Genomic DNA, 16917 nt, shown 5'->3' with positions numbered 1-16917 from the left:
AGCCAGGGGAGAGTGGGACCTCCCCACTGCCTGAACCTCTGCAGCCCGGGGCCCAGGCCTGAACCTCCGCAGCCCGGGCCCCAGGCCTGAACCTCCGCAGTCCGGGCCCCAGGCCTGAACCTCCGCACCCCGGGCCCCAGGCCTGAACCTCCGCAGCCCGGGACCCAGGCCTGAACCTCCGCACCCCGGGCCCCAGGCCTGAACCTCCGCAGCCCGGGACCCAGGCCTGAACCTCCGCAGCCCGGGTCCCAGGCCTGAACCTCCGCAGCCCGGCCCCAACCCTGAACCTCCGCACCCTGGGCCTCACTTTCTGCCTCTGGATTTCTCTCCTCCCGGCCTGAGGAGGGACGTTGGCTGGGCCGGGACAAAGTGAGACGGGAGGGGCGGCCCGGCCTGCAAGCCGGCCCCTTCCTTCTCGGCGGCTGCGGACCGGGGCCGGTCTCTCAGGGGAGCCGCTCCCACAAGGGAACCCCCCAGAACCCGAAACCACAACACTTGCGCCGTCAGCAGCTTCTCCGGGGCCCGTGTGCTGTTCCTGAGCGGGGCCGATCGCACCGTCAGCTTCACCCACTTGGCTCGGAACAGGGGCCGAGGAAGCAGCGACATGATGCCTCTGTCAGGCAGACTTCCAGCAAACAGCAGCAGCAGCGAGTGCCATCTCCAAACTCCCAATACATCCTCCAGAGATATTGTTCAAAATGTCACATTCATCCTGGGCACTTCTGTATTGTTCAATGTAAGAGTGTCAATAAAATGAACTTGATTCACTTTTGTTAATATTGTTGTGAAATCTGTGAACAGATGAGTGTGTCAAACTCTGCATCACCGATACCTGGTGTTTGGAGGGGGTGAGGGAATTCTCGGAAACACACCTGGAGTTTGGGTTGTTGGGGAAGGAAGGCAGCTCACCATTGATCACAAAGTCATTCTCCCGGAGAGAGCGACTGCGCTCAGCAACTGAGCGGAGAGCAGCTCCACGTTGTAAATATTCATCAAACTCTCCTTCTACACACAGCAACACAGCATTAAACACAGATCCGAGTGACAAGGTTCAGATTAGCAGAAACTGAACCCAAATTCTGACCTCGTCGAAGTAGCAGAAACTCAACCTGCAGTCCCAACATGAACAGTAACAGAAATGAAACATTGGATCCGATTAACAACGTTAACAGTGACAGAAATTAAACACCGACTGACAACGTTGCCGGCACCAGAAACTGAACCAACGCGGTTACACACAGCAGCGCCACATAAACATAGATCCGAGTCATGATGTGGAGATGGCAGCGTTGGACTGGGGTGAGCACAGTAGCAAGTCTGACAGCACCAGATTAAAGTCCAACAGGTTTGTTTCGAATCACTAACTTTCAGAGCACTGCTCATTGCTCAGATTCACCTGAGGAAGGTGCAGTGCTCCGAAAGCTAGTGATTCGAAACAAACTTGTTGACTTTAACCTGGTGTTGTAAGACTTCGTACACAGACCCGAGCGACAAGGAGGCAACGTGTCTCAACCTGCGCTCAACTCAGAGACGTTGGAGACACGAAGCGAATAATTAATGAAGCTCAATCTTCGCTCAAAGAAACTGGCGCCAGAATGTGGCGACTAGGTGTTTTTGACAATAACTTAATTGCAGTCTAAGTCTACTTGTGACACTAATAAAGATTATTATTATATCAGTACGAGTCTCCTTACCTCCTTTCTATGAGTTTAAATAGAGTTTCATCAATTATTTACTTCGTGTCTCCACCGACTCTGAGCGAGTGCAGGTTGAGACACGTTACTTCCCTGTCACTCGGATCTCTGTTTATGCGGCGCTGCTGTTTATTGATAATGTTTTCCATTGAACAAGACAGAAGTGCCCAGGATGAATGTGACATTTTGAACAGTAAATCTGGAGGATGTATTGGGAGTTTGGAGATGTCACTCGCTGCTGCTGCTGCTGCTGTTTGCTGGAAGTCTGCCTGACAGAGACATCATGTCGCTGCTGCCTCGGCCCCTGTTCCGAGCCAAGTGGGTGAAGCTGACGGTGCGATCGGCCCCGCTCAGGATCAGCACCCGGGCCCCGGAGAAGCTGCTGACGGCGCAAGTGTCTCGGTCTCGGGTCGAGGGTGTGGGTTGGAGACCCTCATCCTCCCAATCAGAATAAGAATTAATAACTTCAAATACAGATCATTGGAAGAATCGCACAAAGAGACTCACTTTAGTGTTCATGTTCTGAATCAGGTGCTTGTATAATGTCTGTTCTTGTTAACGTTGTCAATGTACTTTGAATTGCAGTTACTGTGAACATTTTCAAGCGGATCCAAGTTCACGTTCTGCTACTGTTCATGTGGGAATTCAATTTGAGTCTCATGAACGTCGTTTCTGTGAGTGTAGATTGAGTATCATTAATAATTTACTTCGTGTCACAATCCCTTCTGAGCGAGTGCAGGTTGAAACACGTTACTTCCCTGTCACTCGGATCTATGTTTATGTGGCGCTGCTGTGTGTAACCGCGTTCGTTCAGTTTCTGGTGCCGGCAACGTTGTCAGTCGGTGTTTAATTTCTGTCACTGTTAACGTTGTTAATCGGATCCAATGTTTCATTTCTGTTACTGTTCATGTTGGGACTGCAGGTTGGGTTTCTGCTACTTCGACGTGGTCAGAATTTGGGTTCAATTTCTGCTAATCTGAACCTTGTCACTCGGATCTGTGTTTAATGCTGTGTTGCTGCTGTGTGTAGGAGCGCTGGATGAATATTTATAATGTGGAGCTGCTCTCCGCTCAGTTGCTGAGCTCAGTCGCTCTCTCCGGGAGAATGACTTTGTGATCAATGGTGAGCTGCCTTCCTTCCCCAACAACCCAAACTCCAGGTGTGTTTCCGAGAATTCCCTCACCCCCTCCAAACACCAGGTATCGGTGATGCAGAGTTTGACACACTCATCTGTTCACAGATTTCACAACAATATTAACAAAAGAGAATAAAGTTCATGTTATTGATAATGTTTTACATTGAACAAGACATAAGTGCCCAGGATGAATGTGACATTTTGAACAATATCTCTGGAGGATGTATTGGGAGTTTGGAATTTCCACTCGCTGTTGCTGCTGCTGTTTGCTGGAAGTCTGCCTGACAGAGACATCATGTCGCTGCTTCCTCGGCCCCTGTTCCGAGCCAAGTGGGTGAAGCTGACGGTGCGATCGGCCCCGCTCAGGAACAGCACCCGGGGGCCCCGGAGAAGCTGCTGACGGCGCAAGTGTTGTGGTCTCGGGTCTCGGGTGTGGGTTGGGGGCCCTCATCCTCCAAATCAGAATAAGAATTAATAACTTCAAATACAGATCATGGGAAAGAACGCAGCCACCGATCGCACGAAGTGACTCACTTTAGTGTTCATGTTCTGAATCAGATGCTTGTATAATGTCTGTCCTGTTAACATTGTCAATGTACTTTGAATTGCAGTTACTGTGAACATTTTCAAGCGGATCCAAGTTCACGTTCTGCTACTGTTCAAGTTGGAATTCAATTTGAGCCTCGTTACTTCGTCACGGTGAGTGTCGGTCCAGACACGTTACTCTGCTGCTCAATGATTCTTCCAATATTCCTCTTTTCCTTTCTACTCCTCCTTCCTGGATTGTCTGATGTTTTCATAGTTCACTTGGGGACATATATTTCGCATTTCGGAATTTCTACATATTTAAATTTAGGAGTAAACATTGGAATCGCAATTTACAATCTGCGGATCCACGCCCATCTCTCCGAAACTCGGAATCAGTTTATATTTGTTACGAAGCTGAGTGATGTTTGCCCCATTGTGAACTGGGCTCTGGGGAGACGAGTCTGGGTTTGGGAACTCCATCCATCCCAGTCAGGTGAAAAATGCATCTGTTCAACTTCAGATCACAGGAAGTGCGGAATCCCCAATTGCACAAAGAGACTCACTTTAGGGTTAATGTTCTGAATCAGGTGTTTGTTTAATGTCTGTCCCTGTTAACGTTGTCAGTGTAGTTTGAATTTCAGTTACTGTTAACATTGTTAAGCGGATCTAAGTTCAATTTCTGCTCCGATTCATGTCGAAATTGAGTTTGAGGCTCATTAACTTCGTTTCTGTGAGTGTAGATTGAGTTTCATCAATTATTTACTTCGTGTCTCCATCGACTCTGAGTGAGTGCGGGTTGAAACACGTTACTTCCTTATCACTCGGATCTATGGTTACGTGGCGCTGTTGAGCACCCGAAGGAAGCCCACGCAGCCACAGGGAAGGCGTAGACTCCGCAGAGACAGTGCCCCAAGCCGGGAATCGGAACCGGGTCCCTGGCGCTGTGAAGACATAGTGCTAACCACTCTGTTCAGTGTACTAACCACTCTGTTCAGTTACTGTTAACGTTGTTAAGCGGATCAAGTACAATTTCTGCTCCGATTCATGTGGAAAATACGTTTGAGTCTTAATAACTTCGATTCAGTGAGTGTAGATTGTAGAGGGAAGGGCAGCTCACCATTCATCACAAAGTCATTCTCCCCGAGAGCCACTGGTCTCAGAAAGTGAGCGGAGAGCAGCTCCACATTGTAAATATTCATCAAACTCTCCTTCTACACACAGCAACACAGCATTAAACACAAATCCGAGTTAGAAGGTTCAGATTAGCAGAAACTGAACCCAAATTCTGACCACGTCGAAGTAGCAGAAACTCAACCTGCAGTTCCAACATGAGCAGTGACAGAAATGAGACATCGGTTCCGATTAACAACGTTAACAGTGACAGAAATTAAACACAGACTGACAACGTTGCCGGCACCAGAAACTGAACCAACGCGGTTACACACAGCAGCGCCACATAAACATAGATCCGAGTGACAGGGAAGTAACGTGTCTCAACCTGCACTCGCTCAGAAGGGATTGTGACACGAAGTAAATTATTAATGAAACTCAATCTACACTCACAGAAACCAAGTTAATGAGCCTCAAACTCAATTCCGACATGAATCGGAGCAGAAATTGAACTTAGATCCGCTTAACAATATTAACAGTAACTGAAATTGAAACTACATTGACAATGTTAAAAGGGACAGACATTAAACAAACATCTGATTCAGAACATTAACCCTAAAGTGAGTCTCTTTGTGCAATAGGTGATTCCGCGCTTGCTGAGATCTAAAGTTGAACAGATGCATTTTTCACCTGACTGGGATGGATGGAGTTCCCAAACCCGGACTCGTCTCCCCAGAGCCCAGTTCACAATGGAGCAAACATCACTCAGCTTCGTAACAAATATAAACTGATTCCGAGTTTCGGAGAGATGGGCGTGGATCCGGTGTTTGTAAATTGCGATTCCAATGTTTACTCAATAATTAAAATATGCAGAAATGCATGTTTCAATTCCGAAATGCGAAATATATGTCCCCAAGTGAATATGAAAACATCAGTCAATCCAGGAAGGAGGAGTGGAAAGGAAAAGAGAAATATTGGAACAATCATTGAGCAGCGGAACACGTGTATGCACCGACACTCACAGTGCGAAGTAACGAGGCTCAAATTGAATTCCAAGGGGAACAGTAGTAGAAATTGGATTTGGATCCACTTGAAAATGTTAATAGTAACAGAAATTCAAAGTACATTGACAACGATAACTGGAACTGAAATTCAATGTACATTGACAACGTTAACAGCAACTGAAATTCAATGTACATTGACAACGTTAACAGGAACTGAAATTCAAATTACATTGACAACGTTGACAGGAACTGAAATGCAAAGTACATTGACAACGTTAACAGGAACTGAAATTCAATGTACATTGACAACGTTAACAACAACTGAAATGCGAAGTACATTGACGACGTTAACAGCAACTGAAATGCAAAGTGCATTGACAACGTTAACAGCAACTGAAATACAAAGTGCATTGACAACGTTAACAGCAACTGAAATGCAAAGTGGATTGACAACGTTAACAGGAACTGAGATACAAAGTGTATTGACAACGTTAACGGGAACTGAAATGCAAAGTACATTGACAACGTTAACAGGAACTGAAATGCGAAGTACATTGACAACGTTAACGGGAACTGAAATGCAAAGTGCATTGACAACGTTAGCAGGAACTGAAATACAAAGTACATTGACAACGTTAACAGGGGCAGGCATTATACAAGCATCTGATTCCGAACATGAACAATAAAGCGAGTCTCTTGGTGCGATCGGTGGCTCCGTTCCTTCGCATGACCTAATACTTGAAGTTATTAATTCTTATTCTGATTGGGATGATGAATATCCCAACCCACAAATTCGACCCGAAAGACAACACGGCCGCCGTCAGCGGCTTTTCACGAACCGAGTGCTGATCCTGAGCGGGGCCGATCGCACCGTCAGCTTCACCCACTTGGCTCGGAACAGGAGCCGAGGAAGCAGCGACATGATGTCTCTGTCAGGCAGACTTCCAGCAAACAGCAGCAGCAGCGAGTGCCATCTCCAAACTCCCAATACATCCTCCAGAGATACTGTTCAAAATGTCACATTCATCCTGGGCACTTCTGTATTGTTCAATGTAAGAGTGTCAATAAAATGAACTTGATTCACTTTTGTTAATATTGTTGTGAAATCTGTGAACAGATGAGTGTGTCAAACTCTGCATCACCGATACCTGGTGTTTGGAGGGGGTGAGGGAATTCTCCGAAACACACCTGGAGTTTGGGTTGTTGGGGAAGGAAGGCAGCTCACCATTGATCACAAAGTCATTCTCCCGGAGAGAGCGACTGAACTCAGCAACTGAGCGGAGAGCAGCTCCACGTTGTAAATATTCATCAAACTCTCCTTCTACACACAGCAACACAGCATTAAACACAGATCCGAGTGACAAGGTTCAGATTAGCAGAAACTGAACCCAAATTCTGACCTCGTCGAAGTAGCAGAAGCTCAACCTGCAGTCCCAACATGAACAGTAACAGAAATGAAACATTGGATCCGATTAACAACGTTAACAGTGACAGAAATTAAACACAGACTGACAACGTTGCCGGCACCAGAAACTGAACCAACGCGGTTACACACAGCAGCGCCACATAAACATAGATCCGAGTGACAGGGAAGTAACGTGTCTCAACCTGCACTCGCTCAGAAGGGATTGTGACTCGAAGTAAATTATTAATGATACTCAATCTACACCCACAGAAGCGAAGTAACGTAATTCCACATGAATCGGAGCAGAAATTGAATTTACATCCGCTTAACAATATTAACATCAACTGAAAATCAAACTACATTGACAATATTAAAAGGGACAGACATTAAGCAAACATTTGATTCAGACCATTAACCCTAAAGTGAGTCTCTTTGTGCAATTGGGGATTCCGCGCTTCCTGTGATCTGAAATTGAACAGATGCATTTTTCACCTGACTGGGATGGATGGAGTTCCCAAACCCAGACTCGTCTCCCCAGAGCCCAGTTCACAATGGGGCAAACATCAATCAGCTTCGTAACAAATATAAACTGATTCCGAGTTTCGGAGAGATGGGCGTGGATCCGGTGTTTGTAAATTGCGATTCCAATGTTTACTCAATAATTAAAATATGCAGAAATGCATGTTTCAATTCCGAAATGCGAAATATATGTCCCCAAGTGAATATGAAAATATCAGTCAATCCAGGAAGGAGGAGTGGAAAGGAAAAGAGAAATATTGGAACAATCATTGAGCAGCGGAACACGTGTATGAACCGACACTCACAGTGCGAAGTAACGAGGCTCCAATTGAATTCCAAGGCGAACAGGAGGAGAAATTGGATTTGGATCCACTTGAAAATGTTAATAGTAACAGATATTCAAAGTACATTGACAACGATAACTGGAACTGAAATTCAATGTACATTGACAACGTTAACAGCAACTGAAATTCAATGTACATTGACAACGTTAACAGGAACTGAAATTCAAATTACATTGACAACGTTGACAGGAACTGAAATGCAAAGTACATTGACAACGTTAACAACAACTGAAATGCGAAGTACATTGACGACGTTAACAGCAACTGAAATGCAAAGTGCATTGACAACGTTAACAGCAACTGAAATGCAACGTGGATTGACAACGTTAACAGGAACTGAGATGCAATGTGCATTGACAACGTTAGCAGGAACTGAAATGCAAAGTGTATTGACAACGTTAACGGGAACTGAAATTCAATGTACATTGACGACGTTAACAGGAACTGAAATGCGAAGTACATTGATGACGTTAACAGCAACTGAAATGCAAAGTGCATTGACAACGTTAGCAGCAACTGAAATACAAAGTGCATTGACAACGTTAACAGCAACTGAAATGCAAAGTGGATTGACAACGTTAACAGGAACTGAGATGCAAAGTGTATTGACAACGTTAACGGGAACTGAAATGCAAAGTACATTGACAACGTTAACATGAACTGAAATGCGAAGTACATTGACAACGTTAACGGGAACTGAAATGCAAAGTGCATTGACAACGTTAGCAGGAACTGAAATACAAAGTACATTGACAACGTTAACAGGGGCAGGCATTATACAAGCATCTGATTCCGAACATGAACAATAAAGCGAGTCTCTTGGTGCGATCGGTGGCTCCGTTCCTTCGCATGACCTAATACTTGAAGTTATTAATTCTTATTCTGATTGGGATGATGAATATCCCAACCCACAAATTCGACTGGAAAGACAACACGGCCGCCGTCAGCGGCTTTTCACGAACCGAGTGCTGATCCTGAGCGGGGCCGATCGCACCGTCAGCTTCACTCACTTGGCTCGGAACAGGAGCCGAGGAAGCAGCGACATGATGTCTCTGTCAGGCAGACTTCCAGCAAACAGCAGCAGCAGCGAGTGCCATCTCCAAACTCCCAATACATCCTCCAGAGATACTGTTCAAAATGTCACATTCATCCTGGGCACTTCTGTATTGTTCAATGTAAGAGTGTCAATAAAATGAACTTGATTCACTTTTGTTAATATTGTTGTGAAATCTGTGAACAGATGAGTGTGTCAAACTCTGCATCACCGATACCTGGTGTTTGGAGGGGGTGAGGGAATTCTCGGAAACACACCTGGAGTTTGGGTTGTTGGGGAAGGAAGGCAGCTCACCATTGATCACAAAGTCATTCTCCCGGAGAGAGCGACTGAACTCAGCAACTGAGCGGAGAGCAGCTCCACGTTGTAAATATTCATCAAACTCTCCTTCTACACACAGCAACACAGCATTAAACACAGATCCGAGTGACAAGGTTCAGATTAGCAGAAACTGAACCCAAATTCTGACCTCGTCGAAGTAGCAGAAGCTCAACCTGCAGTCCCAACATGAACAGTAACAGAAATGAAACATTGGATCCGATTAACAACGTTAACAGTGACAGAAATTAAACACAGACTGACAACGTTGCCGGCACCAGAAACTGAACCAACGCGGTTACACACAGCAGCGCCACATAAACATAGATCCGAGTGACAGGGAAGTAACGTGTCTCAACCTGCACTCGCTCAGAAGGGATTGTGACTCGAAGTAAATTATTAATGATACTCAATCTACACCCACAGAAGCGAAGTAACGTAATTCCACATGAATCGGAGCAGAAATTGAATTTACATCCGCTTAACAATATTAACAGCAACTGAAAATCAAACTATATTGACAATATTAAAAGGGACAGACATTAAGCAAACATTTGATTCAGACCATTAACCCTAAAGTGAGTCTCTTTGTGCAATTGGGGATTCCGCGCTTCCTGTGATCTGAAATTGAACAGATGCATTTTTCACCTGACTGGGATGGATGGAGTTCCCAAACCCAGACTCGTCTCCCCAGAGCCCAGTTCACAATGGGGCAAACATCAATCAGCTTCGTAACAAATATAAACTGATTCCGAGTTTCGGAGAGATGGGCGTGGATCCGGTGTTTGTAAATTGCGATTCCAATGTTTACTCAATAATTAAAATATGCAGAAATGCATGTTTCAATTCCGAAATGCGAAATATATGTCCCCAAGTGAATATGAAAATATCAGTCAATCCAGGAAGGAGGAGTGGAAAGGAAAAGAGAAATATTGGAACAATCATTGAGCAGCGGAACACGTGTATGAACCGACACTCACAGTGCGAAGTAACGAGGCTCAAATTGAATTCCAAGGCGAACAGGAGGAGAAATTGGATTTGGATCCACTTGAAAATGTTAATAGTAACAGAAATTCAAAGTACATTGACAACGATAACTGGAACTGAAATTCAATGTACATTGACAACGTTAACAGCAACTGAAATTCAATGTACATTGACAACGTTAACAGGAACTGAAATTCAAATTACATTGACAACGTTGACAGGAACTGAAATGCAAAGTACATTGACAACGTTAACAGGAACTGAAATTCAATGTACATTGACAACGTTAACAACAACTGAAATGCGAAGTACATTGACGACGTTAACAGCAACTGAAATGCAAAGTGCATTGACAACGTTAACAGCAACTGAAATACAAAGTGCATTGACAACGTTAACAGGAACTGAAATGCGAAGTACATTGACAACGTTAACGGGAACTGAAATGCAAAGTGCATTGACAACGTTAGCAGGAACTGAAATACAAAGTACATTGACAACGTTAACAGGGGCAGGCATTATACAAGCATCTGATTCCGAACATGAACAATAAAGCGAGTCTCTTGGTGCGATCGGTGGCTCCGTTCCTTCGCATGACCTAATACTTGAAGTTATTAATTCTTATTCTGATTGGGATGATGAATATCCCAACCCACAAATTCGACCCGAAAGACAACACGGCCGCCGTCAGCGGCTTTTCACGAACCGAGTGCTGATCCTGAGCGGGGCCGATCGCACCGTCAGCTTCACCCACTTGGCTCGGAACAGGAGCCGAGGAAGCAGCGACATGATGTCTCTGTCAGGCAGACTTCCAGCAAACAGCAGCAGCAGCGAGTGCCATCTCCAAACTCCCAATACATCCTCCAGAGATACTGTTCAAAATGTCACATTCATCCTGGGCACTTCTGTATTGTTCAATGTAAGAGTGTCAATAAAATGAACTTGATTCACTTTTGTTAATATTGTTGTGAAATCTGTGAACAGATGAGTGTGTCAAACTCTGCATCACCGATACCTGGTGTTTGGAGGGGGTGAGGGAATTCTCCGAAACACACCTGGAGTTTGGGTTGTTGGGGAAGGAAGGCAGCTCACCATTGATCACAAAGTCATTCTCCCGGAGAGAGCGACTGAACTCAGCAACTGAGCGGAGAGCAGCTCCACGTTGTAAATATTCATCAAACTCTCCTTCTACACACAGCAACACAGCATTAAACACAGATCCGAGTGACAAGGTTCAGATTAGCAGAAACTGAACCCAAATTCTGACCTCGTCGAAGTAGCAGAAGCTCAACCTGCAGTCCCAACATGAACAGTAACAGAAATGAAACATTGGATCCGATTAACAACGTTAACAGTGACAGAAATTAAACACAGACTGACAACGTTGCCGGCACCAGAAACTGAACCAACGCGGTTACACACAGCAGCGCCACATAAACATAGATCCGAGTGACAGGGAAGTAACGTGTCTCAACCTGCACTCGCTCAGAAGGGATTGTGACTCGAAGTAAATTATTAATGATACTCAATCTACACCCACAGAAGCGAAGTAACGTAAGTCCACATGAATCGGAGCAGAAATTGAATTTACATCCGCTTAACAATATTAACATCAACTGAAAATCAAACTACATTGACAATATTAAAAGGGACAGACATTAAGCAAACATTTGATTCAGACCATTAACCCTAAAGTGAGTCTCTTTGTGCAATTGGGGATTCCGCGCTTCCTGTGATCTGAAATTGAACAGATGCATTTTCCACCTGACTGGGATGGATGGAGTTCCCAAACCCAGACTCGTCTCCCCAGAGCCCAGTTCACAATGGGGCAAACATCAATCAGCTTCGTAACAAATATAAACTGATTCCGAGTTTCGGAGAGATGGGCGTGGATCCGGTGTTTGTAAATTGCGATTCCAATGTTTACTCAATAATTAAAATATGCAGAAATGCATGTTTCAATTCCGAAATGCGAAATATATGTCCCCAAGTGAATATGAAAACATCAGTCAATCCAGGAAGGAGGAGTGGAAAGGAAAAGAGAAATATTGGAACAATCATTGAGCAGCGGAACACGTGTATGCACCGACACTCACAGTGCGAAGTAACGAGGCTCAAATTGAATTCCAAGGGGAACAGTAGTAGAAATTGGATTTGGATCCACTTGAAAATGTTAATAGTAACAGAAATTCAAAGTACATTGACAACGATAACTGGAACTGAAATTCAATGTACATTGACAACGTTAACAGCAACTGAAATTCAATGTACATTGACAACGTTAACAGGAACTGAAATTCAAATTACATTGACAACGTTGACAGGAACTGAAATGCAAAGTACATTGACAACGTTAACAGGAACTGAAATTCAATGTACATTGACAACGTTAACAACAACTGAAATGCGAAGTACATTGACGACGTTAACAGCAACTGAAATGCAAAGTGCATTGACAACGTTAACAGCAACTGAAATACAAAGTGCATTGACAACGTTAACAGCAACTGAAATGCAAAGTGGATTGACAACGTTAACAGGAACTGAGATACAAAGTGTATTGACAACGTTAACGGGAACTGAAATGCAAAGTACATTGACAACGTTAACAGGAACTGAAATGCGAAGTACATTGACAACGTTAACGGGAACTGAAATGCAAAGTGCATTGACAACGTTAGCAGGAACTGAAATACAAAGTACATTGACAACGTTAACAGGGGCAGGCATTATACAAGCATCTGATTCCGAACATGAACAATAAAGCGAGTCTCTTGGTGCGATCGGTGGCTCCGTTCCTTCGCATGACCTAATACTTGAAGTTATTAATTCTTATTCTGATTGGGATGATGAATATCCCAACCCACAAATTCGACCCGAAAGACAACACGGCCGCCGTCAGCGGCTTTTCACGAACCGAGTGCTGATCCTGAGCGGGGCCGATCGCACCGTCAGCTTCACCCACTTGGCTCGGAACAGGAGCCGAGGAAGCAGCGACATGATGTCTCTGTCAGGCAGACTTCCAGCAAACAGCAGCAGCAGCGAGTGCCATCTCCAAACTCCCAATACATCCTCCAGAGATACTGTTCAAAATGTCACATTCATCCTGGGCACTTCTGTATTGTTCAATGTAAGAGTGTCAATAAAATGAACTTGATTCACTTTTGTTAATATTGTTGTGAAATCTGTGAACAGATGAGTGTGTCAAACTCTGCATCACCGATACCTGGTGTTTGGAGGGGGTGAGGGAATTCTCCGAAACACACCTGGAGTTTGGGTTGTTGGGGAAGGAAGGCAGCTCACCATTGATCACAAAGTCATTCTCCCGGAGAGAGCGACTGAACTCAGCAACTGAGCGGAGAGCAGCTCCACGTTGTAAATATTCATCAAACTCTCCTTCTACACACAGCAACACAGCATTAAACACAGATCCGAGTGACAAGGTTCAGATTAGCAGAAACTGAACCCAAATTCTGACCTCGTCGAAGTAGCAGAAGCTCAACCTGCAGTCCCAACATGAACAGTAACAGAAATGAAACATTGGATCCGATTAACAACGTTAACAGTGACAGAAATTAAACACAGACTGACAACGTTGCCGGCACCAGAAACTGAACCAACGCGGTTACACACAGCAGCGCCACATAAACATAGATCCGAGTGACAGGGAAGTAACGTGTCTCAACCTGCACTCGCTCAGAAGGGATTGTGACTCGAAGTAAATTATTAATGATACTCAATCTACACCCACAGAAGCGAAGTAACGTAATTCCACATGAATCGGAGCAGAAATTGAATTTACATCCGCTTAACAATATTAACATCAACTGAAAATCAAACTACATTGACAATATTAAAAGGGACAGACATTAAGCAAACATTTGATTCAGACCATTAACCCTAAAGTGAGTCTCTTTGTGCAATTGGGGATTCCGCGCTTCCTGTGATCTGAAATTGAACAGATGCATTTTTCACCTGACTGGGATGGATGGAGTTCCCAAACCCAGACTCGTCTCCCCAGAGCCCAGTTCACAATGGGGCAAACATCAATCAGCTTCGTAACAAATATAAACTGATTCCGAGTTTCGGAGAGATGGGCGTGGATCCGGTGTTTGTAAATTGCGATTCCAATGTTTACTCAATAATTAAAATATGCAGAAATGCATGTTTCAATTCCGAAATGCGAAATATATGTCCCCAAGTGAATATGAAAATATCAGTCAATCCAGGAAGGAGGAGTGGAAAGGAAAAGAGAAATATTGGAACAATCATTGAGCAGCGGAACACGTGTATGAACCGACACTCACAGTGCGAAGTAACGAGGCTCCAATTGAATTCCAAGGCGAACAGGAGGAGAAATTGGATTTGGATCCACTTGAAAATGTTAATAGTAACAGATATTCAAAGTACATTGACAACGATAACTGGAACTGAAATTCAATGTACATTGACAACGTTAACAGCAACTGAAATTCAATGTACATTGACAACGTTAACAGGAACTGAAATTCAAATTACATTGACAACGTTGACAGGAACTGAAATGCAAAGTACATTGACAACGTTAACAACAACTGAAATGCGAAGTACATTGACGACGTTAACAGCAACTGAAATGCAAAGTGCATTGACAACGTTAACAGCAACTGAAATGCAACGTGGATTGACAACGTTAACAGGAACTGAGATGCAATGTGCATTGACAACGTTAGCAGGAACTGAAATGCAAAGTGTATTGACAACGTTAACGGGAACTGAAATTCAATGTACATTGACGACGTTAACAGGAACTGAAATGCGAAGTACATTGATGACGTTAACAGCAACTGAAATGCAAAGTGCATTGACAACGTTAGCAGCAACTGAAATACAAAGTGCATTGACAACGTTAACAGCAACTGAAATGCAAAGTGGATTGACAACGTTAACAGGAACTGAGATGCAAAGTGTATTGACAACGTTAACGGGAACTGAAATGCAAAGTACATTGACAACGTTAACATGAACTGAAATGCGAAGTACATTGACAACGTTAACGGGAACTGAAATGCAAAGTGCATTGACAACGTTAGCAGGAACTGAAATACAAAGTACATTGACAACGTTAACAGGGGCAGGCATTATACAAGCATCTGATTCCGAACATGAACAATAAAGCGAGTCTCTTGGTGCGATCGGTGGCTCCGTTCCTTCGCATGACCTAATACTTGAAGTTATTAATTCTTATTCTGATTGGGATGATGAATATCCCAACCCACAAATTCGACTGGAAAGACAACACGGCCGCCGTCAGCGGCTTTTCACGAACCGAGTGCTGATCCTGAGCGGGGCCGATCGCACCGTCAGCTTCACTCACTTGGCTCGGAACAGGAGCCGAGGAAGCAGCGACATGATGTCTCTGTCAGGCAGACTTCCAGCAAACAGCAGCAGCAGCGAGTGCCATCTCCAAACTCCCAATACATCCTCCAGAGATACTGTTCAAAATGTCACATTCATCCTGGGCACTTCTGTATTGTTCAATGTAAGAGTGTCAATAAAATGAACTTGATTCACTTTTGTTAATATTGTTGTGAAATCTGTGAACAGATGAGTGTGTCAAACTCTGCATCACCGATACCTGGTGTTTGGAGGGGGTGAGGGAATTCTCGGAAACACACCTGGAGTTTGGGTTGTTGGGGAAGGAAGGCAGCTCACCATTGATCACAAAGTCATTCTCCCGGAGAGAGCGACTGAACTCAGCAACTGAGCGGAGAGCAGCTCCACGTTGTAAATATTCATCAAACTCTCCTTCTACACACAGCAACACAGCATTAAACACAGATCCGAGTGACAAGGTTCAGATTAGCAGAAACTGAACCCAAATTCTGACCTCGTCGAAGTAGCAGAAGCTCAACCTGCAGTCCCAACATGAACAGTAACAGAAATGAAACATTGGATCCGATTAACAACGTTAACAGTGACAGAAATTAAACACAGACTGACAACGTTGCCGGCACCAGAAACTGAACCAACGCGGTTACACACAGCAGCGCCACATAAACATAGATCCGAGTGACAGGGAAGTAACGTGTCTCAACCTGCACTCGCTCAGAAGGGATTGTGACTCGAAGTAAATTATTAATGATACTCAATCTACACCCACAGAAGCGAAGTAACGTAATTCCACATGAATCGGAGCAGAAATTGAATTTACATCCGCTTAACAATATTAACAGCAACTGAAAATCAAACTATATTGACAATATTAAAAGGGACAGACATTAAGCAAACATTTGATTCAGACCATTAACCCTAAAGTGAGTCTCTTTGTGCAATTGGGGATTCCGCGCTTCCTGTGATCTGAAATTGAACAGATGCATTTTTCACCTGACTGGGATGGATGGAGTTCCCAAACCCAGACTCGTCTCCCCAGAGCCCAGTTCACAATGGGGCAAACATCAATCAGCTTCGTAACAAATATAAACTGATTCCGAGTTTCGGAGAGATGGGCGTGGATCCGGTGTTTGTAAATTGCGATTCCAATGTTTACTCAATAATTAAAATATGCAGAAATGCATGTTTCAATTCCGAAATGCGAAATATATGTCCCCAAGTGAATATGAAAATATCAGTCAATCCAGGAAGGAGGAGTGGAAAGGAAAAGAGAAATATTGGAACAATCATTGAGCAGCGGAACACGTGTATGAACCGACACTCACAGTGCGAAGTAACGAGGCTCAAATTGAATTCCAAGGCGAACAGGAGGAGAAATTGGATTTGGATCCACTTGAAAATGTTAATAGTAACAGAAATTCAAAGTACATTGACAACGATAACTGG

At 44.1% G+C, this 16917-nt stretch overlaps 1 protein-coding gene across 1 annotated transcript; it reads left to right on the top strand.

Annotated features, from left to right (window-relative positions):
- Positions 1 to 2974: 2974 nt before the first annotated feature.
- LOC140395584 (uncharacterized) lies at positions 2975 to 11053 on the top strand. Its single transcript, XM_072483544.1, has 2 exons — positions 2975 to 3528; positions 5109 to 11053. The coding sequence occupies exon 2, from the start codon at positions 7382 to 7384 to the stop codon at positions 8396 to 8398; it is 1017 nt and encodes a 338-aa protein (XP_072339645.1). The 5' UTR covers positions 2975 to 3528; positions 5109 to 7381; the 3' UTR covers positions 8399 to 11053.
- The last annotated feature ends 5864 nt before the right edge of the window (positions 11054 to 16917 follow it).

The sequence above is a fragment of the Scyliorhinus torazame genome, chromosome 18, assembly GCF_047496885.1.
Source record: "Scyliorhinus torazame isolate Kashiwa2021f chromosome 18, sScyTor2.1, whole genome shotgun sequence".
Classification (NCBI taxonomy): Eukaryota; Metazoa; Chordata; class Chondrichthyes; order Carcharhiniformes; family Scyliorhinidae; genus Scyliorhinus; species Scyliorhinus torazame.
The sequence above is the reverse complement of the archived record's forward strand: the minus strand, read 5'-3'. Positions and strand labels throughout refer to the sequence as shown.